We start from the raw sequence: 25,913 nt of genomic DNA, 5'->3' as shown, positions 1-25,913 counted from the left end.
CGCGCCATGTTGGATGTTCGAAAGGCGGCGCGGCGAACCGCCATTCAAAAAGTCGAACAACTCCACGGGCGCTCAAAACCAAGTGAATCACGCGAATAAAAGAGATTTTCTTGTATTTCATCCTTCATTTTTTTATTTATAGTGAATAAAATCATACATGTTGTAAGTACTCAATTTGGTGGCAACTCGTCAGTAACATTAACACTATTTTGGGGCACAAAATGTACTTGAATCACTCATTTTGCAGCGTAAAACTATTTTTTCATTTTAATCCATTTCAAATCAATTCGAGAATTTCAATAAAATTCATTCTCCGCATTTTTTATCATAGTAATCTTTTCAATTTATCCTTAAAAACAATATATGTTGTGAAATGAGGTAAGAAGCAGTTGACCTTTGACCATTGCTCGAGCGCAATTTATGCACAAAAACAACAGTAAAAAATCAATTTGATTAAATAATAAGTGCTAAAAAGATTGAACTAAAAATTTATAGTTAATGTTTGGAGAAAATCAAATAATATTTCAAACTCTTCTTCCTCAAATGTTAAATGGCCCCAGTCTTATTTCCATTCATGTATGGATTAGAACAGCCATTAATTTTCTTATGTACTTCGCCATCATCTGAAAAATAAGAGAGCAAATAAATCGAGATAAATGAAAATGTGCTTTGTGGAAAAGGAAAAGAAAGAAATGATAACTCAATAAATCATATGTGCAGTAAATAAACATTGAAAGCATTTTTCTTCTCTCTCTTTTGACAAAAATTTGTTAAGCTCATTATTATTAATTTCGGTTGTTTTCGTTGGTTTTAGAAGAAGAAAAAAAAGTAAAATTGATTATGTGGCGTAAAATCTATGTGAAAATATATGAATAAAAAGTATGTTTATTAGGAAAAATTCCCCCTTTGAATTACTATCTATAATTTACTGACACTTCTATTGCTCCTAAAATTCTATTTACACACAAATCTTGAGAAATTTGAAGGAAAAAAATTCTAGAAAGTTGTATAGATAATACTGCTTTTTCTCCCCTTTCATCAACTTTTGACCTTTTCCCCTCTTTATAAACACACATTTCAAAAAATACTCTTTAACCCTCTGTACATTTCCACCCTCGCGCTTCAAACAGCGATCAAATCTCGTCCTCTGCACACCCCTCAATGATATTTATATTTTCGATAGAAATGTTTGTTTTGTGTACCTTCTTTGGGACAGTGTTTTTTTTTTTGAACAATGCATTGGTTTTTCTTTCTTTTTTTGGAAGTTATTTGCCTTGATGCTGACATTCATTGCATGCATCATCATTTTCACGGGCATTTGCACTGCACACATCATTCATGTTCTTTTTACCATGCAAGGAGCGACAGAATTTCTGCGTCCTATCCCACTCTTCGCGCAGGGACAAATTGAACATGGAGTAATTGGGATCGCCGGTCACTTCCTTGTTGATGTTGAGGAATTTCGGCAGGCAATCCTCAAGTGCCTTGCCCTCGAGCGACGTGTACGTCTCGAGGAGCATCAAGCCAACGCATCTGCACGGGGAAACAAATGAGAACAGGATTATTAGAGATAACATTCTGGCTGTGCGGCAGTGAAAAGGGGAAAAGCATGTGAGAAAGTGTGTGAGCTCAACTCTTGTTAGTCAACAAACTCCAGAAAATGTGTGTAACAAATTAGCAAAGTCAAAGAACATCTAATTATTATGTGTTTGTGTGCATTTCTGAATAACTGCTTAAGATTTAACCCAAGACGAAAACTACACAATTCTCTCGACGATTTCTTTTCCCCCCTACAAATATAACCAAACATAAATTACTAAATTGATGAGTCGTTGCAACATTGCAGATTTTGTATTTCAATTCGTAAAAACTATCAATTTCTGGTGTTGCAATTTTACGTTTTCATAGCTTATATTGACGGCCAAAATACGAAATTGGGAGATTATTTAATACGAATTTCGTTAAAACGCCATTTCTTTCCGGCTCTAAAGAATGTTTTTCGAACAGAATATTCCAATTTCTAACCATTTTCCTCCACATTGACGTAAGGAAATGCTCTTTGGCGAATATCTAGAGATATTTTCAACACAAAGAGTTGCAAATGCTTTAGAAAATCACTTAGTTTCCTTGGCAAGGCTCGAAGGATGCCTGAAAACACATAATCTCAATTTGGTGCATTGAAATGTGCAAAAATGTCCGGATAAATGTAAACAATTTATATTTAGTAACCAGAAAACATCAATATCGACTATTTTCTTAGTTTTCACCTGAATTTTTCAGCTCTTCTTGCCTTCAAACTACAAAATTAATGGTTTAATTTCATGCGCCAACATTTGAAACATTCATATGTTATGAAATTAAAGTTGCAACGACCAATGAATCCCTCATTATTCTATTCCTTTCGCCGTGCCTGTCCTTCAATGTCCTCCGTGTGCATTTCACAGAGCTCACACATTCTCAGAATCAACTGCCGAGGCGCAGAGCAGGTGGAGAAACACGAAGAGCTCTCACCTGGAGTGACACGGCTCCTTGTAGATGTCCAGCTGGAAGTACTGATTGTTCACGAGAAAGCACCGTCTTGTCTTCATGATGTTGAAGTGGGCATCATCGACCTGGTTCAGCAGGTTGTTATAGTCCCTGGCCGTCATCTGAGTCTTCACCTCCACGTACTGGCCATTGGGATGCGGCTTCCTGATGGTGTGAATGTAGCTCCAGTGTCCCTTCTGGCCGCGCTTCCTCAGCCGCGCCTGCACGCGGCCGCTCGTCGACTGCAAATAGTGATGCTCCACCTCGAAGTCCTGAAACGCCGGGAACGCCGAATCCGGTGGCAGAGGCCCAAGAACTGCAAATAAATCACATTCACACATCAATCAGCCCCCAAAATTCTCTCTCTCTCTCGCGCCTTTTGCATCACGCGCCGCGCGACTCACCGTGAAATTTCAGCTTCTTCGACGTGGTCAACAAACGATCGCCGGTGTCGATGCCAACCTTCTGGCAAACACTGCTGATCATACGCTTTATTTTCGTCTCAAAGTCCGTTGAATTGTCAATCACATCGAAATAGGGATGACCAACCCACGCGGCGGCCGCCTTGTAGTCAAGTTCACGGGCCAGATCCACATCTTCAGATCGGCAATTGTGACCCTGTGCAGAGCGAGAGACAAGAGAAGAAAGAGAGATGAAATGATCGCCCTTAGATGAGGAAATTTTCTGCATTTTTCAGCAAATTTCATCTATGTGCTTTAAACACTATTTACTTTCTCAATTCCCGTCAAATATTTTTCCCTCTTATTCACCGAGAGACAAGAAGAATGCAGGAAGGTTTTCTGTAGAATTTCAAATTTCACAAGAATTCACTCTCTTCAAACTCTGTGAGAAAGAATGGATGATTCATCGCACAAGTACTTTTTCTGCTGTGCTCAGCAAGTTTGCTGTTTTTTTTTCTATGCCATATACAAATGGATTTCACCAGTGATAAAACTTATATAGTTGATGACTAATATATTTGTGATGCTCTTGCTAAATAAATAAATCAACCCAGAAGCGTTAAGAAGTTTTTGTTCAGTGAATTAATATTGTTCAACACTGAGATACAGTAGAGAAAATTAACTTAGGACACCTAAGACAGTTTTTGTGCTAAAAATTCGATATTTCTTTCAATTTTCGAGATATTTACCTTAAAACGAAAAATGATTCGAATTTTATGATCTGTTAAATGACGTTGAAATCATGGCGATATCTCAATTCTGTGCTGAGATATTACAAAATACAGAGAAAAGTGTGAAAATTAAATTAAAACAAACAGATAAACACATTAAATCATGAGTTTGGAATGTCTAGAAGACATTTACATCATAAGAAGCCTTGATTAATTGATTGTTTAACGCTTTTGTACCATTTCTTCATTTCCACGAGGAAAATTGACTCAAAATTTCTTAGGTGTCCTAAGCAAATTTTCACTACTGTACAGAAACGTTTCACGAATCGATCATGAAATTGAGAATTCTTTAACGAAGCCATAACAATTTCCTAATACAGCTGTTCTTAATACAACAATCATCATTGTATCTGTGTTACAATTGGAATTTCAGGCATGGAAAAGCATGAAAGACATTCGAGAAGAAAGAATGAGAATCATTTCAGTCATCCAGAAATCTTATTAGCAATTGAGTGCACTTGACATTCTCTCTTTCACTGCTGATGATACATTGTAAGCTGAGGAAAGAGAGACAAATTTTCAATGTTGAATCAATATCAACCGCTCGAAGTGACGTATCGTAATCACTGGGTGTATTTGATAAGAAGTTACGTCCGCGATTGACACACATTTGTGGGGAATTACAGAGTCAACTCACCTCGACACTGTAGAAATCTTCAGCACCATTCGCAGCAGACACCATGTGAACAATTTGGTTATAGCGATTGTCCCGCAATTCAACCGTGTTCCAAGCATTGGCCGTGAGAAGCTTCTCCCAATCCTCTTTTGGTATATCTGCAGATGATGGAGGAAAGTTTGCAAAGTCCTCCCATTTGTGTGTATCAGATATTAAGGAGCCAATTAAAACTTACATGCACCCGCATCCATTATGCCACGATCACATATAATGAGACATCCTCGAGCATTCTGCTTCAGAATGTGTCCCTTCGCCAGTTCATAGTATGTGTTCTCGAGCTGGAGCATTGTCTTCACGAGATTCTCCTGGAATTGCAGGGCTGCAGGGAGAGAAATTGCCTGTTTTTTCATCTACAACTTGAAAAAATGCACAGCAATTCCCCAGCGAGCCAAAATTGCTAAAAACAAAGCAGCTAATTTAGCTGAAAAGTGCTAAGCCGAAGTATTTATTAAATGAAACTCAAGGAAACTCAATAGCGCAATAAACGCAGCAATCTCAAGCAAAATATTTAGCCAATTTTGTTATTGCTTCAATTAGCTAATTTTTAATCAATTTTCTGAATTTTCCGAATTTTTTACAATTTTTCGCTTAATATTTTGCTAAATTTATTGCTTTTTTCTGATCATAACTTAGCAAGAAAACAGGAAGTTCAATTTCTATGAACTTCCCTTCATCCGGTTTCCCCCAATTCAGTCAGTTATTCCTCGTTATTCTCACAATATGTTATTCCTAATATTCTGCACTTGTTCTTGGTTATTCTCGTCTTATTCCACATATGGAATAAGGGTTTCCCGTGCCATAAAATATGTCTTGGTGGCCTAAAAGGCCTGAGAACCCTTCAAATCTCTCACTTTTGAGGTTATTTGCTTGGCGATATTTATACAATTCCCTGAGTGTTGCTATCACGAAGTATATTATCGAAACGGCATGGTTTTACATGATGCGACATCTATGCATTCAAATGCGCATCAGTATTTTGACTGATCGCCGCTACGTTCGCTAGTGCATCAACCGAATTGCTAAGTTGTTAGCGAAAGAAAGCCAAACAATTAGCTTTTTAAATCTCAGCATTTTGTGCTCGCTGGGTCAGCAGAAAAAAAACCCACCTTCATCTCGAGTCAACTCGGAAAACTTCACACCACCACTGAAATTGAAGGAAAAGAAGATGCAAAAGATAAGTCATCTATTGTAATCAATAACAACGCTTCTCTATGTCGATGTTCTAAGTGATTTTTCTTCTGCAGAGTGTTGGATAAGATAAGAGATAATGATGGGGAGACATTGTGAGGATTTCCTGCTGAGAAAAAAATGCTTGTACATGGGCATATATCACAAAGAAAAGAAAGCATGAAGAGATGATTCTAAAAACATTCTTTTTTTTCTCCATATTACAAGAAGTGTGTCTCTAGTCAAAACAGAGAAAAAGTTGCCACTTTCCACTAAAAAACTCTCTCATTCTCATGAGCCAAAGAATAAAAAAAACAAATACGAAATGCTGTGATGAAACACTAAAATGAATTGTAATCTTTGCACCATTCATATGAATTATACTCAAGCATGAAGTGATCTCTCGATGAATTTTAGTCCAAAAATTCGTGGGATACAAATGAGTGATTATATATGAAATATCCTAGAATCTAACAACAGAAAGAGCATTACTATTCCAAGCATGTTGCTGTTCAACGTTTCTCTCTCTCTCTCTCTTGGTTTGTCATTAATTCTCTCGCAGATTTAATTCTAATAGATTACATTTATGTATTTTTTTTAATAAAAGACTAATTGCTCTTCTTAATTAGATTGTTTTTTTGTTGTTGGCTTGCAAAGTGGTATTTTTGTGGTAAATTTTAACCGTACCTCAGCAAAATTGATGCGGCTTCAGGCACTCGGAACACCTGAAAAAATGAATATTGAACCAGAAACGAAGAAAAACCCCCGTCAAACAGTGAGACGGTGTGAATTCTAAAGGAACGAAATATGCCTAATAAAGCTATTTAGTTACTTCCTCTAAAAAAAAAACAGACTCTATGTAAGACTCTAATCAATTTATCAGGGTTTTTTTTTATCAGTTAATCCCATGACTTTAACTAGTATGAAAACACATGTTTGTCTTTTATTTTCTTTTAGTTTGTTCTACCCTAAATTTTGATGGTGATAATGCCCAGCTATAATAGCAGTTTTCTCAGGCAAAAATTTGTTAATGGTTGAAGTAAATATCTGCGCTTCACTACAATCAAGGTCACTCCAAAAATACTGTGTGATCTTTATTTTTGTCATTATTATCGCAACATGAAGAAATTAACACAACAATGATAATTTCATCACTTCAGTGACTTTATTAAAATGAGAACTACTGCTGAAAATATGTCTCTCTTTTTTTCACCCTCAATAAATCATCAACAAAATAAACCATAAAAGTGTAAAATAAAAGTAATAAATCTCGAATCACCCTATATTTCATCAATTACCGCCAATGACACTCTTCTGGCTTCTCATCAAATTGAAAACTTTACTATCAGTCCTCCCCATTCTCCCCGTTCAATTTTTCACCTCACATTCGATCGATCGGGAGCCACTTTGCCACCCCTTCTTCATCTTGGCGGAGTGACTTTAAGTATTTACGTGACTCGAGGTAAAATTGTGTCACACAAACTATCTTTTAAGGTATCCTCGTGTAATTATAATTCCATTACAAACTTCCCGAGCGCAATTCTTCCTCTTTTTTTACCACCCCCAACAGCACAGCAGCAGCACAGCCAAATAATCCACCACCCGCTCAATGTCACATTTCGCCCACCCTCTCAATTGAATTGTTTATCAACCAGTCGAGTTAATTTGCCGTAAAAATTGTTTTCACCTTGAGAAAAGTGGCGTCATTTCGACTTGCAATTATCAAGACGACATTTATATACAAAAATTCATCCGAAACACACATTTTCCGTATGGAAAATCGCCAATATTCTTGCAAATCAATTAACACCAGCCAGAAGTATTAAAGTCTTTGCTCTTCACCGATAAGATGTGCTCCATCGACAGCACTAATCCTCTCTCTCTCACTCTTCTCCTTATCTTGAGCGCTGACGGCGTGTCTTTATTTTGCAGTAGGTGAAAAAAATACACGCTCAAAACACCACCGAAATCCAAATATCCCACCCCAAAAAAAATCCGTCTCATCTCACAGATAAACAACGCTACAGATAACGTGATAACGCAATTTCTCATTACCTTCCATCCCAGATTCTCGAAAAATGTGCTCAGGCGCGCCTGTCCCGTGGTTTTTCCTCCGCACGGTCCTGCAAATATGGATAAAAATAGTGAATCATTTAGTTGTGACAGTGCAAATATCTCTTATCGCCATTAATATGCACACGCCTGACGTGCATCTCTGACCCACATTGGGCGAGAGGCGGGAGAAATTTATAAGTTCCTCTCATCTGCCAAGAACATGATAACTTTTCCGCACTTTGTTTACATCTGCTCACGAGTGGGAGTGTGTAATTTTTCTCTCTCTCTTTCTCCCTCCCGTGATAATGTCTTGCATTCGGTTAAACAAATGTGCAGAATTTATTAATACAGAAGTAAACAAACAAGGAGAAACAGTCATTTTTTCAACCTAATTTATGACAAGTTGGAAAAATTTGTAATTCAGTTTCGTTAGCTTAAATAAAGATGTAGACTTGCAAATTTAAAATACCATAGATTAATTAACATTGAAATGGTTTCTTTTCTAATGAAGCAATTCCCAATCAAACAAGAATTGTAAAAAATATATTATATAAGTTTAACAGAGTGTTTTTTTTTGCTATTCTCAATCACTCTTGTAAGACTTAAAAAGGTGATTTATTTGCTATTCTGCTCTTCTGTCTCACACGTGTTAAGCAATATTACATACTCAATTATATACTCATGTTTTTTCAATAATTTTGGCAAATTTAATACTGTTTTTCCTTATTCATTTGGAATGTTAAACTTTTACGTGTTTGAAGTTAAACATTCTTGTGTTTGACTAAGAAACGCTGCACACTTGTGTTATTTACTATTCGGATTGACACGTGTTAAGCCAATTTGTATCGATTGGAAGATCGGAAACTGCAGAATAACATGCGATGATGAATTAATCTGCAATTGTGGCTCTAATTTTCAAGCTTAAATAAATTTTAGTCATAAATTTACTAACTATTTACTTGTATTTTAAGAATCTTGGCAAATTTGACCATTTTATAAATTTTACATTCTCAAGTTTAATTGAGAATCACTCCATAATTAATCCTTCTGTATCCAGAGTTGCATTGCGAAAACGACTGAAATCTGTTGCATTTTCGCAACTGATTAGTTGTTTAGTCAATTTCACAGCTGCACAATTGGCAAAATTTTATAAATTACTCCTTTATTGCTCAAGTAATAAAACTGTTTCTAGTTTACTTTTCATTGTAATTATAAGGAAGTGAAGCACATTTGTTTCCAGCTTGAGATATTTTTCACCTTGAACTGGCCATAGAAATCTAAGGCAGAACGAAGCAGTTGGCAAAAAGGATTCATGGTCTGTGTTTCTTGGCTAAATAAACAAGATTGAAAAATATACAAAAATTCACTTGACATTTTGAACTCGCGCGCCCAAAAATAGGCCTTCAAGTGAAGAAATGAGCAAATCTAGAATGTCGCATGATTGCAAACTTATCGCTCTTCACCTCCGATTGAGCTTCTTCCGATCACGCCGCAATTGCTGGTGGGAAATGATAGCCGAGCGATTAGGCCTCATTTGATCGTCATCTGGCATTACAATTGCGTGGCCATGTGACAATGGCAGCTCTCAAGCCACGTGCTTCGGAGACTCTCGCTGACCTTGGCAATCCCGAATTATACTTTTCTCCTGCCTTTTCATCACTCCGTCGTCAGTCAGCCACGTAATTTCCGTTGACCCACACACAACAAAAGCCCCGGCGAAAGATATGAGAATTTGGCATGTGAATTTACGCTGTTTTTCTACACCTCCACCAATATAGTCTCATATTCCCGATAATTTCGCTGATTTCATTTCATTTCTGTGTGCATACAGAGCGTGGCTAGCGCGGCTCAACAGTTGACATTGAATCGCCGCTATCTCTTCGCACTCCCAGAGCCTTACTCCCAATCTTTTCTCCCTCAATCGCGCGCACTGCGTCGCGTTGCCAAAAAAGAGGGATGTCATTTATAGAAAGCGTGACCCAATTGTTCCGCTGGGGCCCTCAAACACACCACTTCTTGGCGAGATTGTGAGGCATTTTCATCAAATGTAAAATATCACCGCCACTTTAATGGCTTGAAAATTGTGGGAATTCCAAGATAAATAAACCCCGAAAAGAATTTTGCGCTTTTGTCGCAATTTATACTGTCGATTGTGCTCGCGAATGCGTGGCAAGTTGAGAGAAGGCGAGATGCAGAGATAAATTAGTGAGTCTCTTTAGCTAAAAATATCCCGCAATAATTCTTCTCTCGACAGACGATTAGTGGCCCAAAGTCCTCTCATAGACGATGTCAAGTTCACGGGTGTCAAAGGATTCTCACGCCAGACAATTTGGAGAATTTGCGACCAGACACGAACAAAATGAATAATTTATTTGTCTAGAAATTAAGCAGTTATCTTTGCCATCCCAGCGAGCAAAAAATGCTAAGATTTCAACGATAAGCATTAAAAAGCTATTTGTTTGGCTTTCTTTCGCTAACAACTTAGCAATTCTGTTGATGCACTAGCGAACGTAGCGGCGATCAGTCAAAATACTGATGCGCACTTAAGTGCATAGATGTCGCATCATGTAAAACCATGCCGATTCGATAATATACTTCGTGATAACAACACACAAAGTTAATTGTATAAAAAGCGCAATCTAAATTCTTCCAAAATAGAGAGATTTCCATTTTCTGAGGCCTTTTAGGGAAATCTATAGAAGTTAGACTTCCTGTTGCCCTTGATAAGTATTGAACAATAAATTTAGCACAATATTTAGCAAAGAAAAAGTAGGAAAATTTGAACAAATTGCTAAGAAAATCGATGAAAAATGCGTTAAATTTAGCAAAAAAAGATGTTTAATATTTTGTTTGAAATTGCTCATTTCGTTTTTTCATTTGTTTCTTTAATACTTCGGCTTTGTTGCTCTTTTCAGCTAAATTAGTTCCTTTTTAGCTTTTTTAGCTCGCTGAGAAATTGCGTGAAATTACATTTTTAACACAATTTTAGGGAAAAATATTAGTCCTTAGACTGTCGATTTTTAACTAATTTCCCCCCAAAGTTGTGTCAAAATTCATTGTAGATAACTTTACAGTATGAGAAAACCCCCTAACATTATTGTTTTGCTAGAAAACCCTCTATTTTCCAACACTTATTCAATTTACAAAAACACCCTGAAAACATCGCAAATTGATCAACAAATTTCCCCCAAAAATCGCACTTCTCGCTCCGTCGCAATAGCTGTGATTTGGCGGTCAATTGATCCGCGGGAGAGAACAAAGTCCCAGAGATGTTCTATCTCACAGGAGTGCCTTCCAAAGTTACAAAACACGCTAAAAATAGTTGGGAAAAGTGCGTCACAGCGTTTATCCAATTGTTGAATTGTTTTCCCGCCCATTGCGAAAGTCTCTTGCAATTGTTGCATTGCCACTTTTCCACCCACAATTACAGCAGCAGCAAAATAAGACACTTTTTTTCCCAAGCGCGCGACTGCGGTGGAAAAATCGCGTTCACCGCGTGCGCTAATGTTGGCGGGGGAAAGGAGAAAAAAAAAGACGAGAAAAACGTGGTCGTGAAATTGCGTTCTAAATTTGACGGGCATCGAGAGCACGTTTTTCCGGGGAATCATCGTCAAACAGCAACTCTTTTTTATCCAACTCTGTGCACACAAAGTCTCCGCGAGCACGTGGCGCGAGGCATTGCGGGGGAAAAGAGTGGCGGAAAATCAATAGGAGCCTCACCTCCTGTCAGCACCAGCATGTAGACACGCTTTTCCAGGTTTTTCTCCATTTTCATCCGTCCGCCGGGACTCCGTGGAACTCAACTTCACGAACGCGCCCTGAGATGCAAGCAGATTTCCACCACGCTCCCTTTTTCCTCGCCACACACTCTCTCTCACTCAACTCACACACGAGGAAAAGCTTCGCACGCGAGATTCGCTCTTTTCACGAAATTTAATTTTCACACACACCGCGCGCACCGCGATTGATGGATGGTATTTATCAGAGCAACACCAGTGATAAATGCATTTTGGCGACTTGCACGTTCAGCTCGCTCTCTTCCCCAGTGGAAAATCACACAGATGCGAGACGGAGGCTTTTCATCTCTCGCTGAAAATTGCTGCCAATCCGACGAGGGATGGTGAAGAACTGCGGGCGCTTGAGCGTGCTCGCCGGACGAGCTGTCAAGCCATCTTCGCCGCTGTCAGTCGAAAGTTCGAAAGTCGCCGCGCGCGCGAAGCGACTTTCGAACTCGCCATCGCCAGTCGTCTTAACCCATTTAAAACACCGTGATCTTCTCTCAATGTACAGCCTGTACAGCGGACTATGTGATGTTTTATTATATGTATCACTCAACCATTGTGATGTTGGAAACAATAATAATCATTTGAAATCCAAAAAATGCGCCGCAAATCCAATAATTTCGACCCACGCTTCGGTAAATTTTGAGCAAAAAGCAAAAATTGCAGAATTCTCAGCGCCAAAATGGCATCAAAACACTGGGAGCTGAAGAGAGGAGGAAAATCAGTTGATCCTCGTTGTCAGTCGCTCAACGAATGGCGGTGGCACGCCCAGCTTGATCAGCTCCTCGGTGGAGGAATCCTTCAGGCGGGGCGCATAGAAGTTGAGCGCCTCGATGCACATCTCGGACAGCTTCGGAATCGCCATCCAGATCTTGTACATGTTCGTGGTTCTCTTGATGCGCGTGGCATTCGTCAGCACGTTGCACGTGATGCCACCGTAGATGTACACGCAGCCGCTGCGCGTGACTGTGGCGTCGTGAAAGAAGAGCGGCCTGAAGGAGGACAACTTGCCGAAGCATCGCCACTCCAGAGTGCTCAAGTCCAGGCGCCAAATATCATTGTAGAAGCACGAATCGTAGCCACCAATGATCACCGCCGATGGTCCGTGCGGGCTCTCGATCTGCACGCACGAGTGACACTTGCGCGCCTCCGGGAAGGCCGTCTTGTCGCCGGGCTGCGAGATTGTGGGATCCGGCTTGGTCTGCACCATCGCCCACGTGTTCGTCCTGAGATTGAAGGCAGGAATCTTCGAGAGTGTGAAGGCCACTTGAGACGTTCCGCCGCCCAGCACGAAAATCCGCTCCCCGTCGTACGCCAGCTCGTGGCGATATCTGCCCGGCGGATCGTCCTCGTTATTCTCATCACAGTGATAAACCAACTCCCACTCGTACGTCATCAGGTTCAATCTGAAAGGGGAAATCAGTGCAAATTCTCTTCCCTCTGGATCTGCCCGATCGGCACTGACCTGTGCACATCGCAGGAGTAGTCATATCCCGTCGTGCCGCCGACGACGTACAGGAACTCCTCGTGAATCACCATCGCCTGGCCGTACATCTCTTGCGGCGGAGTCCCGGTCGTGGCCACGGTCTTCAGCTTCCTGGTCGTGATGTTAAAAATGTGGAGCTTATTCGAGCAGCTCATGCCGAAGGGATAGCACGTCCCGCCGAAGATCTGCCAGAGGAAGAGAGAGAAGTGAGCGAATGCAGGAAAAGGAAGCAAATTCCACGCACCAGAATTGAATTGCCCAGCATTAGCATTGCGTGCGACGCAAGCTCGGCGGGCATCTGCTCGCCAGGCCCAAAGATCAGCTCCCACTCCAGCGTGAGAGTGTCGAAGCGCCACAGCTCCTGGAACATCGACACATCCCGATAGGGTCCCGTGTTGGACGGTATGTCCGGATTGAATCCGCCGAAGCAGTAAATCTCGCGGTCATTGCACACAATCCTGTGGCCACTCCGTGGCTTGGGGGCCACGATGCTCGCGTATTGCAGGCGATTCACCTGGTAGGGGCGAAAAGTGTACACGGGAAGGCTCCTCTTTCGTCGAATCATCCCGAAGAATTCCAGTAGAAATTGCTGCAGTTTTACCAACCAGAGTTCGATTAGCGCGACAATATGCCACAGCATAATCTATCTACGCATTTTCGTGAATATTCGCACGCCGTATTCACGAGAAATTACCACAAATTTAGAGAAATACTTCCGCGATTAGGAAAAACCAACATGTTCTACGTGTCACAACTGTGCTACAAATCTGTTATACGCAACGTCAAGAATCTCACCACTTTTTCGTATTCACCCCTCAAAATTGAATTCCTTGTGAAATTCCGCGGAAATTTCCCGAAAAGATTAATTGCAAAGAGTGTAGAAGGTGATAGTGGCAACATGAGGATTTACTTCAATCCATGACAAGCTGTCTGGAATGTGACATCGCAATGCAAGAAGAGTTGAGCGACGAGAAGTAGCGGTTTTTGTTTGCTGCCCTTTTTCACCACTCATCAGCTGTTTCTCCTCCGCAGCGCCCTCGTGCAGAAAAGGTGGGAAAGTGTGTTTTTTGGGAAGAAGGTGACATTTTTTCGCTAGAAAAACTCACTGTAAGAATTTCTTTTGTGTGCCGCATAAGAGTCTCCTTGGGTGAAGATGAACATCCTCCACCTGCCCGACTGCATGATAGCTCAGATATTTGAGCATCTGCCGTACGACGAAGTGGCAAAGAAGCGCCTGGTGAGAATATTCTTTGTCCACGCACGTCATTCCAACGAGCTCATTGAAATTCCTCCTTGAGACAGGTTTGCAAGCGCGTGGACGCAATATGCCAGAGAATTCTCAACAGGGGCTTCATGAAGATGGTTCGCCTGCACGGGATCAACATGAAGAAGATCAAATCGAAGCTGCCACGCAGGGAATCTGAGCGAAGGTTTCTGGCCATTCTGAGTGGCATTTTCCCGTGTGTGTTTCCTAATGAGCACATCTCTCTCTCTCTCTCTCCACAGGAATCATCCTCTGGCGCGCCACGCGGACATTCTCACGTGCATCGAGACGCGCATTTCCATGCTCACGATGACTTATGGGAAGTACATTGACGCGAAGCTGTGCTGCTTCATTCCCGGCAAAGTGATCGACGAGGTGCTGCGTTTGCTGCGTCTCGTGCAGGAGACGACCCTGCAGGTGCGCTCGCACGAGATTCTGCAAGAGCTGCGCGACATCTCCTCGATGGCGATCGAGCACTTTGACGAGAAGATCTCACTGGCGCTGAAGAAGACCTTCATCGAGACGACAAAGCAGCGTCACGCGGCCGCGCCCAGCCTCACGCAAATCATCACAGATCACGTCCTCCTGACCGACTTCAATCCCGCCCGCCCCAGCACCAGCGCCCAGGACGCCCAGGTTGTGAGGAATCGCCCGGACTGCATCACGGCGCGCCGCAACCGCGTGACCATCGGCAAGATGGAGCAGCGCTACAACAGGGCCATGAACAAGGTGAATCGCCTGATTCAGCTGCAGAACAAGCAGGTGCGCCTCATGCGCGCCAACGTCACCAACATGACGGAGATGAGGACGCAGATCGCCGACCTGCGGCGCCGTCTGGACGAGTCTGAGGCCAAGAATCGCGAGATCTCGGCCAACATCAGCCAAATCAAGGAGACCGGGCAAATCCCGCAGAGCGCCCCAATCCGCACGAGTCACATCAAGCCGCGCATGGCCACGATCATCCTCAAGCGGCGCATCTCCGGCAGCAGCGCGGCGCCGGACGAGGCCGGCGAGAGCTCGAAGAAGCTCCGGCCGGTGGAGTGAGTGACACAGAGAGCCGTCTCAAGTATTCACAGCCCCGATTATTTTCTCTCCTCTCCACATAAATCATTATGTCTCGTTAGAATTAATGTAAATCCTACAAAACTGCTTCTCTTGAACTTATATTTTGTGTGTATTTCACAGAACATACGAATTACGCGATTAATTTCAATACGAAATGATATATATATATTTAATCAACTGTAGACATGGATTTTTGTAAGAAAAAAGATGAAATTTACAACAGAACTTGTTGGCGAACAAAATAATAAATTATATCTTCTCAAAATGTACAACAAATCAGGAAAAATCAGTGACGTGCTGAATATGTTACAAAAAGTTCGATCTTCAGCCAAACCGTCGTTGCAACTTTAAGCTTTCATAACAAGTTGTCAAAAATATGAATTCGTAAAAAGGTGTTGCAAGATTACAATTCATATCTTCTTCAATTTATATCTTCTACGAGAGACCTGAAATGTTTCAAACGCATTGACGTTTGGCGTCAATTCATATACTTAAGATTATATATTTTCGAACATTCTTTGATCCTTTCCAAGGAAAATAATTGGTTTCCCAAAGCATTTTCAAGCTCATATAAAGCTATGTGGAGGAATATGATCAGAAACTGGAGCGTAACTTGGAGCAAAATCTTGCACTTTTCCGCTACTTAAAAAGAGGTTCAATGAAATAACTTTCTGACAGCTAAAATTCGTATGAAATAAACTCTCAATTTCGCCTTGCAACACCTTTTCGTTCGCATTTCATTCGTGCCGAGCGGACGCCAAAAAAATGAGAACGTAAAGTTGCAACACCGAATTGGTAGCTTTTACGAACTGAAATACGAAATCCACAATGTTGCAACGATTCACAAATTTCAAAGTCTTCAGAATTGAACAAAACCACGTCAGAATTGAAACTCATCAAAGCCACGAAAGTGCGAATGAAGAGCGGCGCTTTATCATCGCGGACGTCGATCGTGGATTGAGATACCCATCGGGATAGCGCCGGAATCACTGACTGAGTCGACTGAGTATTGGTGATAATGCACGAGCCGGAGTGTTAACTTATCACGCGCAATTGGTGCGAGATAAAGGGATGAATTTGCAATCGAATCAGTGCGCTAATCCCACAACCATGATTGATGGACGCGCGCGAGTCTCCTTATCGGGCGATTGGGGAGCGCCGGATTGTCTGGAATGAGTGTTTATCTCGTGGTTTATTTACGAATTTCCCGTCTGTTCAGAGGTGAAGAGAATGTGGAGGAAGCTGGCGCGGAGTGGATCAGTTGGTCTCAGAGATTCCCGGCGACCGCGGAGTCCGCCTTGCCGGCGCCGCTGTCGCCCCAAATGAGGGAGGCCGTGAGGTGTGTGGTGAATGAGAGAAAGACCTTGTAGTTGAAGTACCAGAAGGCTAGAAAGAGAACGACAAAGAGACAATCTGCACGCGAAAATTGAGGAAAATTCAACCGGAAGCGCAAGCTTTCGAATTTCACGCAGCCAAAAAAGGATACTCATGGTGATTCTCTCCCACTTCTCCACCATGTACATCTCCGTGACGAGTGACCATCTGCAAGAGAGAGTGAGAGAAGGAATTCTGGGCGTTAAACTTTTCCGGTAATGGCAGGAAATTGCAGGAAATGGCCTGTGTTCGCCGCACCTGAACCACCAGTAGCTGATAAACTTCCAAATTCCCGAAATTGCCTCCATTGTCTCAGTTGCCTCTTACTCACGCCTCCGCACAGACACTCACTGAGGCTTTATCACCGGCACTCGAGACACTCGCCGTGGATTGTCGCGCGATAAGTACAATTTCTTCACTTCAATTGATATTTTGTCGGCCCACAAAAAATCTCTCTTGCAATTTCTCGCCGCGTAACTTTCCGCCAGAGGCGCTCGTGGCGGTGAGAATGAGTTCCACAGAATTACTGGCGCTCTAGCATTTCATTCATTTTCATCGGTTTATGAGTAAAATTGAAAGAATCTACTCTATTTTTTACACTTTTCTCCCTTTTCTCTCACTCCTCAATTGCTTTAAACCAGAGTGAAACGAACTTTAGCTGGCAGAATCGTTGAAACTGAGTTGATTCGGTGGAATTGGAGTAATTGGCTCGGCGCAGATCTCTTTCCACAACTTGTCATTTTCTGGGGTTTTTTGTCAGTCGCTGTGTTTTGTGTGGGTTGTAGACAGGAAATTTCCGTGTGCGACAGAATGGCAAGTGAATCGTCGAAAAAGGCCCCCAAGGCAAAGACGGCCGAGGAGATCTTCGCGGAATTTCAAACACTACGCAATGAACAGCGCAGTCTAGCCAATCGGATAGCGGAATATGAGATGGACTTGAAGGAGCACAGGTGCGCATAACCTCACTCTTTGCACATTTTCCCCTCAATCGGGGCGCTTCTCCTGTTGGCTGACGCCACTGCTCTCTGCCCCCCCTTGCAGGACCGTGATCGACACACTGAAGACGGTGGACGAGAGCAGAAAGTGCTTCCGGCTGATCGGCGGCGTGCTGTGCGAGGGCACCGTGAAGGCTGTCCTGCCGCAGCTTACGGACAGCAAGGAGCAGCTGGAGAAGCTGATCGGCGCCGTCACGGAGCAGCTGACGAAGAAGGGGCAGGAGATTAACAAATTCAAGGAGGAGAACAACATACGAATCGGCACACCCGGCGCCGCCACAGCGCCCGCCGAGGAGACCGACACGAAGCCCGACGAGAGCCAGCAGAGCAGGAACGTTCTGGTGGTGAACAACTGAATCACCTCTGCTCCTCACCAGTTTACTTAAAAGCAAAAGTCTTGTTTCACCATCGCGCTTCTCACATTAAAAACATCAGCCTCTTTCCAGTAAAACGATTATACAAAATAGATTTTATTATTCCTCCGTGAGTATAACAATGTATAAAAGCCTTTAAAAAGTCAATGCAAGAGATGTAAAACAATATATATTTGCTCTTCTGGGAGCTTCAGCTGCAAGAGCAGGGATACTGAGGATGGAAACTAGCCATTAGCTGCATATTTTCTCTTGGTTCTTTTTGGCATAAAAGCATATTCGATAGAAGAAAAACAGTTCCGGAGACTTTGGAAATGAGATTATCACGCTTCAAAAGATCGTATACTTTAAGACTGGAGCAAAACTGATAATTAGTTCTGAAAGAAAAATGGCACGTCTAAACAAAAATTCAACATAGAGATTTCATTTGGCTTTAACTAAACTTATATTGACTCGATTTTCAATCCAAAAGTCGTTGATTTTATTAGCATATTCTCAAAATTGTCGCTAATAAAACCAACAAAGTGTCTTTATCAGTCTTTTGTCGAGATTTTAGCGAATTCATCACTCAGTATCCCTGGTTTTGCGGCGGGATTAGGGACAATGCGCGTAGCTGCTGGAGAGAATGCACAGGATTTCGTGGCTGCTGCTAAGGACAGAGTGTTTGCGTGCCAATCACAGGAAAAGAGGGGGGAAAAGAGAAAGAGAAGCAGGACTAAATTGGCGTGGGATAGAATCGCTCGTCTTTCTCATCGTGAGGATCACGATTGTACTTGAGCGTGATCTCCTTGAGATTTCCATCCTCACTGTCGTCCGCCTTCTCGATCGCCTGGCGCTTGTAGTCGCTCTTGCCGCCGGACTTCGCCACCAGCATCACGTCCCGGATGACGATGTCGTGCGACACGGCCTTGCACATGTCGTAGATCGTGAGCGAGGCCACCGTGACGGCCGTGAGCGCCTCCATCTCGACGCCCGTCTTCCCGTCGCAGCGCACCAGCGCCTCCACGATCACCTCGTGCGTGCGCGTGTTGAGCTTCGTGGTCACGTCCACCAGACTCAGCGGAATGTTGTGGCACAGCGGAATGATCTCTGATGTGCGCTTGGACGCGAGAATTGCGGCGATCTTCGACACGGACAGCACGTCACCCTTGCGGATCTCATTGCTGCGAATGAGATGGGAGATTGTGGGCCCCACGGACACCACGGCTCTCGCTCTGGCCTCGCGCCGGCTCACGCTCTTCCCACTCACATCCACCATCTTCGCCTTCCCCTCGGGCGTCACGTGAGACAAACTGCCCGTGGACATGCAGCGCACGAGCGATCGCCCGGCCGGGCGCTGCGCCGCCAAGAGATCCCCTGTCATGTCACGCAGAGACACTCCCGGCACTGCCTTGGCGGGATCTGCAATCGCGCACAGCACAGAGAGTTTCAATCCCATCCACAGAAGAACCTACACAAGTTCTATTTTGACTACTGTTAAGTATCTATTTGTTCTAAGTTGTGGCAAGATTTTGTTTTTTGTGGACAGGAGGAGGATTTGTCATCCTCCTATTAGGATCATGGGTCGATTTTCCATTTTAGATAAATTCAGCATGCCTAGAAGAAGGATAGAGCAACGTCCAATGTCTCATTTGCACTTCTGGGACATCTTTTTCTTGTATCTCAACTCCCGTTTCTTCAACTAACCGAAGCGACTAGAGAGGCTGATCTACTATCTACAGTTCTCATGGATGATTTCTGATACTCACCCGCATGCTGCTTCTTCTTCCTGTTCACAGCTGCTGAGATGAGAGCCACCAGATCACCTTCTGAGCATCCGCCGCGCAGAGCATCCCTCAAGGAGACTTCCGTGTTCCCGAACAGACAAACCTGCAATCCAGAGAGAGATTCTTTAGCGCATGTGCGCGCGGAAGCGCTGAAGCCTGGAGTCACCTTCAGGTTCCCATCGGCTGTGATCCGGAGGCGATTGCAGGAGCCACAGAAGTGCTCCGTCATGGATGTGATGAAGCCCACTTGGCCGGCAAAGGAGGGAACTTTGAAGGCCTTGGAAGTGTCATTTGGTCCATTTGGCAGGGCATGAAAGTCCGGATACTTCGCCCTGATGAGAGACAACATATCGCGGAAGGAGACCATCTTCTCCGTCTCCCACTTGTTCCCGGAGAATGGCATGTACTCAATGAAGCGAATGTCGACATTTCTGTCCCTTGTGAACTCCACAAAGTCCACAATTTCCTCCTCATTCAGGCCATTCATCACCACGCAATTCACTTTCGGACGATATCCCAGCTGAATGGCCAGGTCGATTCCAGCGATGACACGCTCAAAGCCCCGGCGACGGGTGATCTTCTCGAACTTCTTGGGCACGAGCGTGTCCAGGCTGATATTCAAGGCATCCAGACCGGCTCTCTGCAGCGGCACGAGGATTCGCGTGAGCACCAGAGCATTCGTGGTGATTGAGACACTCTCCAGCTGCGGGATGCTCTTCAGTGTGCCCACAATCTCGACGATATCCTTCCGCACTGTTGGCTCACCGCCAGTGAGCCTGATCTTCCTCACTCCTTCGCGGACAAACAACTCCGCCAGCTTGAACATCTCCGCATTGGTCAGCAACTCACCGCCAGCCGTGAGCTGCACGCCCTCCTCTGGCATGCAATACTGACACCGCAGATTGCATCTCTCCGTCAGGGAGATCCTCAGATACGTGTGGTGGCGCCCGAAAGTGTCCGTCAGCGTGGGCGACTCCCTGTCGCCCAAAATGCTCTGCAAACGAGACAGACAACATTGATTATCATCCACTTAATCAGCGACCTTGTGCCAATCTCCCAGTCATTCTCTCTGTCCACTCAGCCAATTTACACGCAATCTCGAAGAGAGCAGGACAGCAGCAGGAAGAGACTCACCTTTCCGGGAGCAACAGGTGGTGGATCGGCGGAAAAACTTCTGCCGCCAATGCCCCAAAAGCGACCCAAAACACCCAAACGCGATCCCAACGGTCTCAACATTTCACAGACACTCGCGCCCAATCGCACGGCCCACTATTCTATGGATGGCAAAAAGCTGGAAACAATTAATTCCAGTCAGAAAAAACTGTCCGCTATGTCGTCATATTTGACAATCGAACTGCTCAAGCGCCGCGAAGTAGGCAAATCAGAGGAAACCAGTCTCATGCAACTCCCCTGTTCCCGCTCAAAAGCTTCAGTTGCACGAAACTACGATCAATTTAACCCTAATTTGTGCCTCAATTTCACATCTTTGCAAACTTTTGATGATAAAATCATTATTTGTGTCTCTATTTGATCAATCGTTGAGTCGTTTCAGTTGCGTATTTATAACTTTATCAAAAACAGGAGAAAAAGTTTACTCAGAAGCAGAAAATCAATAGTTTTTTTTTTTCAATGAATAACAAGAAAATACGTCGAAAAGCGTGTCTTCATTGAGAACGTTGAGCGGAGAATATAATGTTAATTGTGTTGAAATTTATTTATTTTTCCACCATATTTTATCAAATAAAGAAAATGTTTATTAAGCGATAATTCTCGCTCTGAAAAAGCCAAGTGCATTTTTTTGCCGTAATCTGTCTTTTTGATGCAATTTTAAGCAGTTTTTTGTGCAAACGCCCCGGAAACGTGACACTATGAACAATATCGCGTGACTTAATGGAGTCAAACTCTTTAAAAGATAATGCACATTTGGTGATACGTTTTAGTATGACTTTAAACGATGGGAAATTCAGAGAGGATTCTTCTGCTCTTCCTCCGTGTTTTCCTCTTCGGGGCTTCGGTGGTGAATTGCGTGGATTGGTGTGCTGTTGAGAAGGAGTTCTGTCGCGGACAGCAGCACATTGCTTGCAAGCACACAAAGTTTCCTCAAGGATCATGCGCGAATGTGAAGATCGTGAAGATGGACGAGGATCTGGTGCGTGGCATTCTGCACAGGCACAATTACTATCGCAATGACATCGCCCAGGGACTCGTGGGAAAGTACCCGCAGGCTGAGAAGATGCAGCAGATGGCCTGGGACGACGAGCTGGCCTTCCTCGCCACTGAGCACGTGAAGCATTGCAATTTCGATCACGACGGCTGCCGCGCGACGCCGGATTATCCGCACGCCGGCCAAAATCTCGGCTTCCACGCCACCACAGGACACCTGGAGCCTCTGGTCAACATATCCAGCTTCATGATTGACGAGTGGTTCGCGGAGAACACGCTGCTGGATGAGTCCGTGGTGAGCAAGTTCGAGAGAAGCGATCTCAAAGGCGGCCACTTTACCGTGATGGTGAACGAGAAGAACAACCGCGTGGGATGCGCCATGATCACGTACAATTACCACGAGGATTCATACCAGTGGAATGCTGTCCTGCTCACGTGCAATTATGCGAAGACAAACATCCTCAACAGGCCCATTTACACCCCAGGATCACCCCTTTCCGGCTGCCACAGCATCGGTAAGGCGCCCAGCAAGGAATACGAAGCTCTGTGCGCTCCTTAAGCCGTCCTCAATCAATTCAAGTCACTAATTGTGGCGCATTGATGGAGATATAAAAGGCATTTGCATGCAGAAATGCGCACGATCATTCTATTCGTCTGCTTCACCAGTCAAAGTCAGAGGGTTGACGAGTTGCAGAGCAAAATCACAATTCTCTCTCTTCTATTCAATTGAATAAAGCAAATTATACATCTTTTGTAATGGAAATGTTATTAGAAGGGCCAAATTTGCCTTTGGGAAGGACAATCGGAACTTCTACATGTCTTTAGAGTTTAGACAGCTGCCCTCTGGCGGCAATATTTGGAGAAAATAATCAAATATTTCAATATATTTCGGCATAATGGAAGAATGATTGAAAATTTTATGGAATAATAAGAAAAATGATTGAATAATCACAATTCGCTACTGATTTTCGCCTTGTGTTAATATCATAAAGAAATTACACCTCAACCTGAGATTCAAGGAACAACTCGACCTTCTGTTCCACACTTTTGAGAGCCAGGAAAGCGTGGAATTGAAGGAGTGTCGAATTGGACCTCACACAGATTAGTTATTACCCCTTTTAACACGGGCAATTCATTGCCTCGTTTTGCAACCAAATCTGTGGGGTTGTCTTGGCGGAATCTCCGCTTGACTGATGCCTGGAGTCGCTTCTCTCGCTCATGCCTGTGCTCTGGGTGTCCCAAAAGTCGGCTCGTTTGATTTGGTTTACAACTTTGTCGGTATGATACGCTTGTCGTAAATCTCCGATGCAGCTGGTTCTTTCTCTCATCTCCTGAAGCCGAGAGAGCAGAGAACCACTTTGCGTTCATCTCAAGAGGGCAGAACGCGGCGAAGGATAAGTGGCCATTCTCTCTGTGGTCCTGGCCAGAGAATCCGCCAGGAAAATCACCGACTCGCCATGGCGGGAAAATCGGGGTGGAGAGCGAGAGGGAGAGAGAGCGAGAGAGGAGAGAAGCCGAGGCAGGACAAGTGGAGAGACAAAGTATCAAAAGATCGGTGAAGATCAAACGGAGTGACTGATTTTCTCAATTCGTTTCAACTTAACTGCTCATACGGACTTCTGAATAAAGAGGCATCGCATGTGTATTATAACACTGTGAGTGCCGCAATCACTCATCCAGAGTGAATTGAAATGTTTCACGCCGCAGAGAATGCCTTTTTCCACGCACACACACACACTCACAAATCCCCCTGGAAATTGTCAATTTACAGCCACTGGCCGACGACGCGGGTGGCTCACAGTCCCTCCCCATTGCCAATGACCTAGAGAGACAAGGCGAGAGTGAGACAGAGAGAGAAACTGCCCTGGCCTAGGTCAACACCATCGGCATATTTCTCACTCTTGGGCAGACGAGGAAGTTTCCCAGGAAAGATCACTCAACACGTGAAGCTACTGTCAGCCACCTTTGATCGTCGCCCATCATATTTCATCCCGACGAACGAGCATTAACACTCTATTTTGACTCGCACTGTGACATTTTCGGAGAAAAATGAGATCCTGGCCAAAGGAGCCGCGCCGTGTAAATAAAGGACCGCCGACGAGCTCAAAGGCGAGACATTGTCACAACAGCCCCTCTTCTCGGGGTTTGACTTCAGAAATCACCCCATTGTCGGGCCTTTTGCAGCCCATCATCATCCCTCGGTGGTCGAGTCAAGGGGACACAGTGAATGCCCAATAAATCTCCCACCAAGGATCTCCCAAGTCCAGAGAATCTAGGCATTGTCCAGTGTGCAATGGAGATATTTATGGTAATTGCACGAGCATTCTTGAACTGCTGAGTGGCATAAAAATGCAGAAATGCTCACAACTACCCAAATTGGACTTTTATTACAACTCCAAAGCAAGTCGCGCGGTTCCCGATGATGTCGCAAAAGACGCCAAACACACACGAAATATTCAAACACAAGAATGTTGGTAATTAATAAACTTTATCTCCCTTGTCTGTCGTGTTTGATTCGATTTATAATTTTCGTAACAAGATAAATTTACAAACACGCCAATCGACGCTGCCGACTTCTTTTTCACCTCCTCGCCATGCTCAGATGCCCCACAATGGCCCAGTAATTTCCATTTTATTCAATATTCATTAGCTCTTGCCGCGATCGCGGGACCAACAGAAGAAGCTCCACAGTTTCTCTCTCTCTCTCTGGCCAGGGAATAAACTCCTTTTGAGGATGCTGCGCGGCGACTTTTATGATCGCCCCAAAGAACGCCTCTTCCGCTTTGATTTCTGGGCAATCACACAGCACGACTGTTGGCATTCCGTCGCACCACGCCAATAAACCAAATCGGAAATCGGATCTTTGATTTCGCCACCCACACAAGCGAGCACCTCGCCGGGAATCACACGGGAAAGCCATCCTCCGGTGACCAAAAAGCGACTCACAGAGGCCCAGACGCCGCAACCCCACACACTCGGCCGCAGACGGTCCAGCAACACCTCCTCGCGTTCCTCCTCATCCAGGGCAATCGCGCTCCTGGGAATCTCTCAAAGACTACGCTTCGCGCTGAAACTTTCCGTTGAAATCTTTCATGAGAAATTGGGTGTTTTTGCAGTCTTTGTGCAGAATCTTTAGCATTTAAAGGCGTTTAAACGTCTAAAGAGGTTTAAACAGACAAAGAGGTTGTCTTTTGACAAATACATAGTCATTTGGACCAAAATGTGAGGTTAAATATCCACATTGGACGAATTTTAATCCTTTCAAACATCTTACAATGTTTAAATCGCGATATTGAACTTGAATTTGCCACTTTCAAGCACAAACCACAAAAAAACCAAGCAAAGTGACTTTATTCTAGATTGAAAAGATATTTTGAGGTTATGGTTGGTTCTTAGCCTGTGTTTTTCAACTGAATTTTAGCCAATTTGATGTTTTTTAAGCACAATACTCAACTCTGTGCAAGAAAACGAGAAATACTCCCAGTTTAAAACACAAATTTGGCAATTTTGAGGATTATTTGAGCGCCAAAATCTTGTTTAAATCAATCACATAACCTAGAAAAGCAATAAAATTGATTTTTCTAAGTGTTTAGAAAATGCCTCAATCCTGTTGAAACAGAAGCTTTTGCAATTTGCTAACTCTTCCTTTATCTATCCTATATCTGCACATTGGTTTTGCATTAAAAAAGAAAGGAACTTGACAGTAAATTGCAAAATTTTCGTAACTTTCATTCACAGAATATCTTAGAAGTTCTACTTTCCATTGTTAGTTGAGGCCTTCTTTCTATAACAGAGTGATCAATGAGGCAATTTATCGGCGATCGCCACACCGAAAGATCAATAAATGTGGCAATTTGTGACATTGGTTTTGTCCCATTTTGTCTCAGCGCCATAATCTCCATGAAAACAGACAATTTATTAATCAGTGCTGAAATTAATTACCACCACCTCTCGCTATGTTTTCTTTTTCCTCGCCGATGTCATGCAGAGACACGTCGGCCGGAGATCAAAAGTCTGTGCGCTGGCTTTGG

General features: G+C 43.5%; 7 protein-coding genes across 11 annotated transcripts; 3 read left to right on the top strand and 4 right to left on the bottom strand.

Annotated features, from left to right (window-relative positions):
- Positions 1–105: 105 nt before the first annotated feature.
- LOC132260139 (TRPL translocation defect protein 14) lies at positions 106–11,762 on the bottom strand. Of its 4 annotated transcripts, none has more exons than XR_009468345.1 (10): positions 11,337–11,760; positions 7,617–7,684; positions 6,249–6,286; positions 5,501–5,538; positions 4,570–4,713; positions 4,356–4,492; positions 2,931–3,144; positions 2,512–2,842; positions 1,203–1,533; positions 106–623 (listed from the first exon to the last, which is right to left on the bottom strand). XR_009468345.1 is itself a non-coding variant. In XM_059758086.1 (10 exons), exons 1-10 carry the CDS (start codon positions 11,389–11,391, stop codon positions 547–549), a joined length of 1,284 nt encoding a protein of 427 aa, XP_059614069.1. In that variant the 5' UTR covers positions 11,392–11,758; the 3' UTR covers positions 106–546. The 4 variants fall into 4 exon arrangements, 2 of the variants coding, with proteins under 2 accessions (XP_059614069.1, XP_059614072.1); XM_059758086.1 differs by having other exon boundaries at positions 1,352–1,533; positions 11,337–11,758; XR_009468346.1 differs by lacking the exon at positions 6,249–6,286 and having other exon boundaries at positions 11,337–11,376.
- A 253-nt stretch (positions 11,763–12,015) lies between these two features.
- LOC132260140 (kelch domain-containing protein 10 homolog) lies at positions 12,016–13,648 on the bottom strand. The gene is made up of 3 exons (XM_059758090.1): positions 13,129–13,648; positions 12,864–13,069; positions 12,016–12,804 (listed from the first exon to the last, which is right to left on the bottom strand). The coding sequence occupies exons 1-3, from the start codon at positions 13,522–13,524 to the stop codon at positions 12,120–12,122; spliced, it is 1,287 nt and encodes a 428-aa protein (XP_059614073.1). The 5' UTR covers positions 13,525–13,648; the 3' UTR covers positions 12,016–12,119.
- A 265-nt stretch (positions 13,649–13,913) lies between these two features.
- Positions 13,914–16,269, top strand: LOC132260141 (F-box only protein 28). Its single transcript, XM_059758091.1, has 3 exons — positions 13,914–14,121; positions 14,187–14,314; positions 14,391–16,269. Exons 1-3 carry the CDS (start codon positions 14,038–14,040, stop codon positions 15,190–15,192), a joined length of 1,014 nt encoding a protein of 337 aa, XP_059614074.1. The 5' UTR covers positions 13,914–14,037; the 3' UTR covers positions 15,193–16,269.
- Positions 16,270–16,386: 117 nt separating this feature from the next.
- LOC132260143 (uncharacterized) lies at positions 16,387–17,059 on the bottom strand. Its single transcript, XM_059758093.1, has 3 exons — positions 16,846–17,059; positions 16,700–16,755; positions 16,387–16,626 (listed from the first exon to the last, which is right to left on the bottom strand). Exons 1-3 carry the CDS (start codon positions 16,893–16,895, stop codon positions 16,481–16,483), a joined length of 252 nt encoding a protein of 83 aa, XP_059614076.1. The 5' UTR covers positions 16,896–17,059; the 3' UTR covers positions 16,387–16,480.
- A 246-nt stretch (positions 17,060–17,305) lies between these two features.
- Positions 17,306–18,623, top strand: LOC132260142 (probable prefoldin subunit 2). The gene is made up of 2 exons (XM_059758092.1): positions 17,306–17,537; positions 17,629–18,623. Exons 1-2 carry the CDS (start codon positions 17,398–17,400, stop codon positions 17,936–17,938), a joined length of 450 nt encoding a protein of 149 aa, XP_059614075.1. The 5' UTR covers positions 17,306–17,397; the 3' UTR covers positions 17,939–18,623.
- Positions 18,022–21,442, bottom strand: LOC132260138 (molybdenum cofactor biosynthesis protein 1). 2 transcript variants are annotated; one of them, XM_059758084.1, is made up of 4 exons: positions 20,854–21,442; positions 19,886–20,713; positions 19,702–19,822; positions 18,022–19,354 (listed from the first exon to the last, which is right to left on the bottom strand). In XM_059758084.1, the coding sequence occupies exons 1-4, from the start codon at positions 20,953–20,955 to the stop codon at positions 18,669–18,671; spliced, it is 1,737 nt and encodes a 578-aa protein (XP_059614067.1). In that variant the 5' UTR covers positions 20,956–21,442; the 3' UTR covers positions 18,022–18,668. The 2 variants fall into 2 exon arrangements, with proteins under 2 accessions (XP_059614067.1, XP_059614068.1); XM_059758085.1 differs by lacking the exon at positions 18,022–19,354 and adding an exon at positions 19,361–19,549.
- Positions 21,443–21,562: 120 nt separating this feature from the next.
- On the top strand, positions 21,563–22,441 carry LOC132260911 (antigen 5 like allergen Cul n 1-like). The gene has a single exon (XM_059759306.1). It carries the CDS (start codon positions 21,674–21,676, stop codon positions 22,439–22,441), a length of 768 nt encoding a protein of 255 aa, XP_059615289.1. The 5' UTR covers positions 21,563–21,673.
- Positions 22,442–25,913: the final 3,472 nt, after the last annotated feature.

The sequence above is a fragment of the Phlebotomus argentipes genome, unplaced genomic scaffold, assembly GCF_947086385.1.
Source record: "Phlebotomus argentipes unplaced genomic scaffold, Phlebotomus argentipes genome assembly scaffold_18, whole genome shotgun sequence".
Taxonomy (NCBI): domain Eukaryota; kingdom Metazoa; phylum Arthropoda; class Insecta; order Diptera; family Psychodidae; genus Phlebotomus; species Phlebotomus argentipes.
This window is presented reverse-complemented; position numbering and strand designations above follow the sequence as displayed.

Coding starts and splice junctions, on each gene's coding strand:
- LOC132260142 (XM_059758092.1), top strand. CDS start 17,398: ATGGCAAGTGAATCGTCGAAAAAGGCCCCCAAGGCAAAGACGGCCGAG. Junction 17,538..17,628: donor ATGGACTTGAAGGAGCACAG/GTGCGCATAACC, acceptor CCCCCCTTGCAG/GACCGTGATCGACACACTGA.
- LOC132260140 (XM_059758090.1), bottom strand. CDS start 13,524: ATGCTGTGGCATATTGTCGCGCTAATCGAACTCTGGTTGGTAAAACTG. Junction 13,070..13,128: donor TGCTGGGCAATTCAATTCTG/GTGCGTGGAATT, acceptor TTCCTCTGGCAG/ATCTTCGGCGGGACGTGCTA. Junction 12,805..12,863: donor TACTCCTGCGATGTGCACAG/GTCAGTGCCGAT, acceptor TTCCCCTTTCAG/ATTGAACCTGATGACGTACG.
- LOC132260141 (XM_059758091.1), top strand. CDS start 14,038: ATGAACATCCTCCACCTGCCCGACTGCATGATAGCTCAGATATTTGAG. Junction 14,122..14,186: donor AAGTGGCAAAGAAGCGCCTG/GTGAGAATATTC, acceptor TCCTTGAGACAG/GTTTGCAAGCGCGTGGACGC. Junction 14,315..14,390: donor CGCAGGGAATCTGAGCGAAG/GTTTCTGGCCAT, acceptor CTCTCTCCACAG/GAATCATCCTCTGGCGCGCC.
- LOC132260911 (XM_059759306.1), top strand. CDS start 21,674: ATGGGAAATTCAGAGAGGATTCTTCTGCTCTTCCTCCGTGTTTTCCTC.
- LOC132260143 (XM_059758093.1), bottom strand. CDS start 16,895: ATGGAGGCAATTTCGGGAATTTGGAAGTTTATCAGCTACTGGTGGTTC. Junction 16,756..16,845: donor ATCAGCTACTGGTGGTTCAG/GTGCGGCGAACA, acceptor TCTCTCTTGCAG/ATGGTCACTCGTCACGGAGA. Junction 16,627..16,699: donor GTGGGAGAGAATCACCATGA/GTATCCTTTTTT, acceptor TTTCGCGTGCAG/ATTGTCTCTTTGTCGTTCTC.
- LOC132260138 (XM_059758084.1), bottom strand. CDS start 20,955: ATGTTGAGACCGTTGGGATCGCGTTTGGGTGTTTTGGGTCGCTTTTGG. Junction 20,714..20,853: donor CACCTGTTGCTCCCGGAAAG/GTGAGTCTCTTC, acceptor TCTCGTTTGCAG/AGCATTTTGGGCGACAGGGA. Junction 19,823..19,885: donor CAGCCGATGGGAACCTGAAG/GTGACTCCAGGC, acceptor TCTGGATTGCAG/GTTTGTCTGTTCGGGAACAC.
- LOC132260139 (XM_059758086.1), bottom strand. CDS start 11,391: ATGAAAATGGAGAAAAACCTGGAAAAGCGTGTCTACATGCTGGTGCTG. Junction 7,685..11,336: donor CATGCTGGTGCTGACAGGAG/GTGAGGCTCCTA, acceptor CCATATTTGCAG/GACCGTGCGGAGGAAAAACC. Junction 4,493..4,569: donor CATAATGGATGCGGGTGCAT/GTAAGTTTTAAT, acceptor CATCATCTGCAG/ATATACCAAAAGAGGATTGG.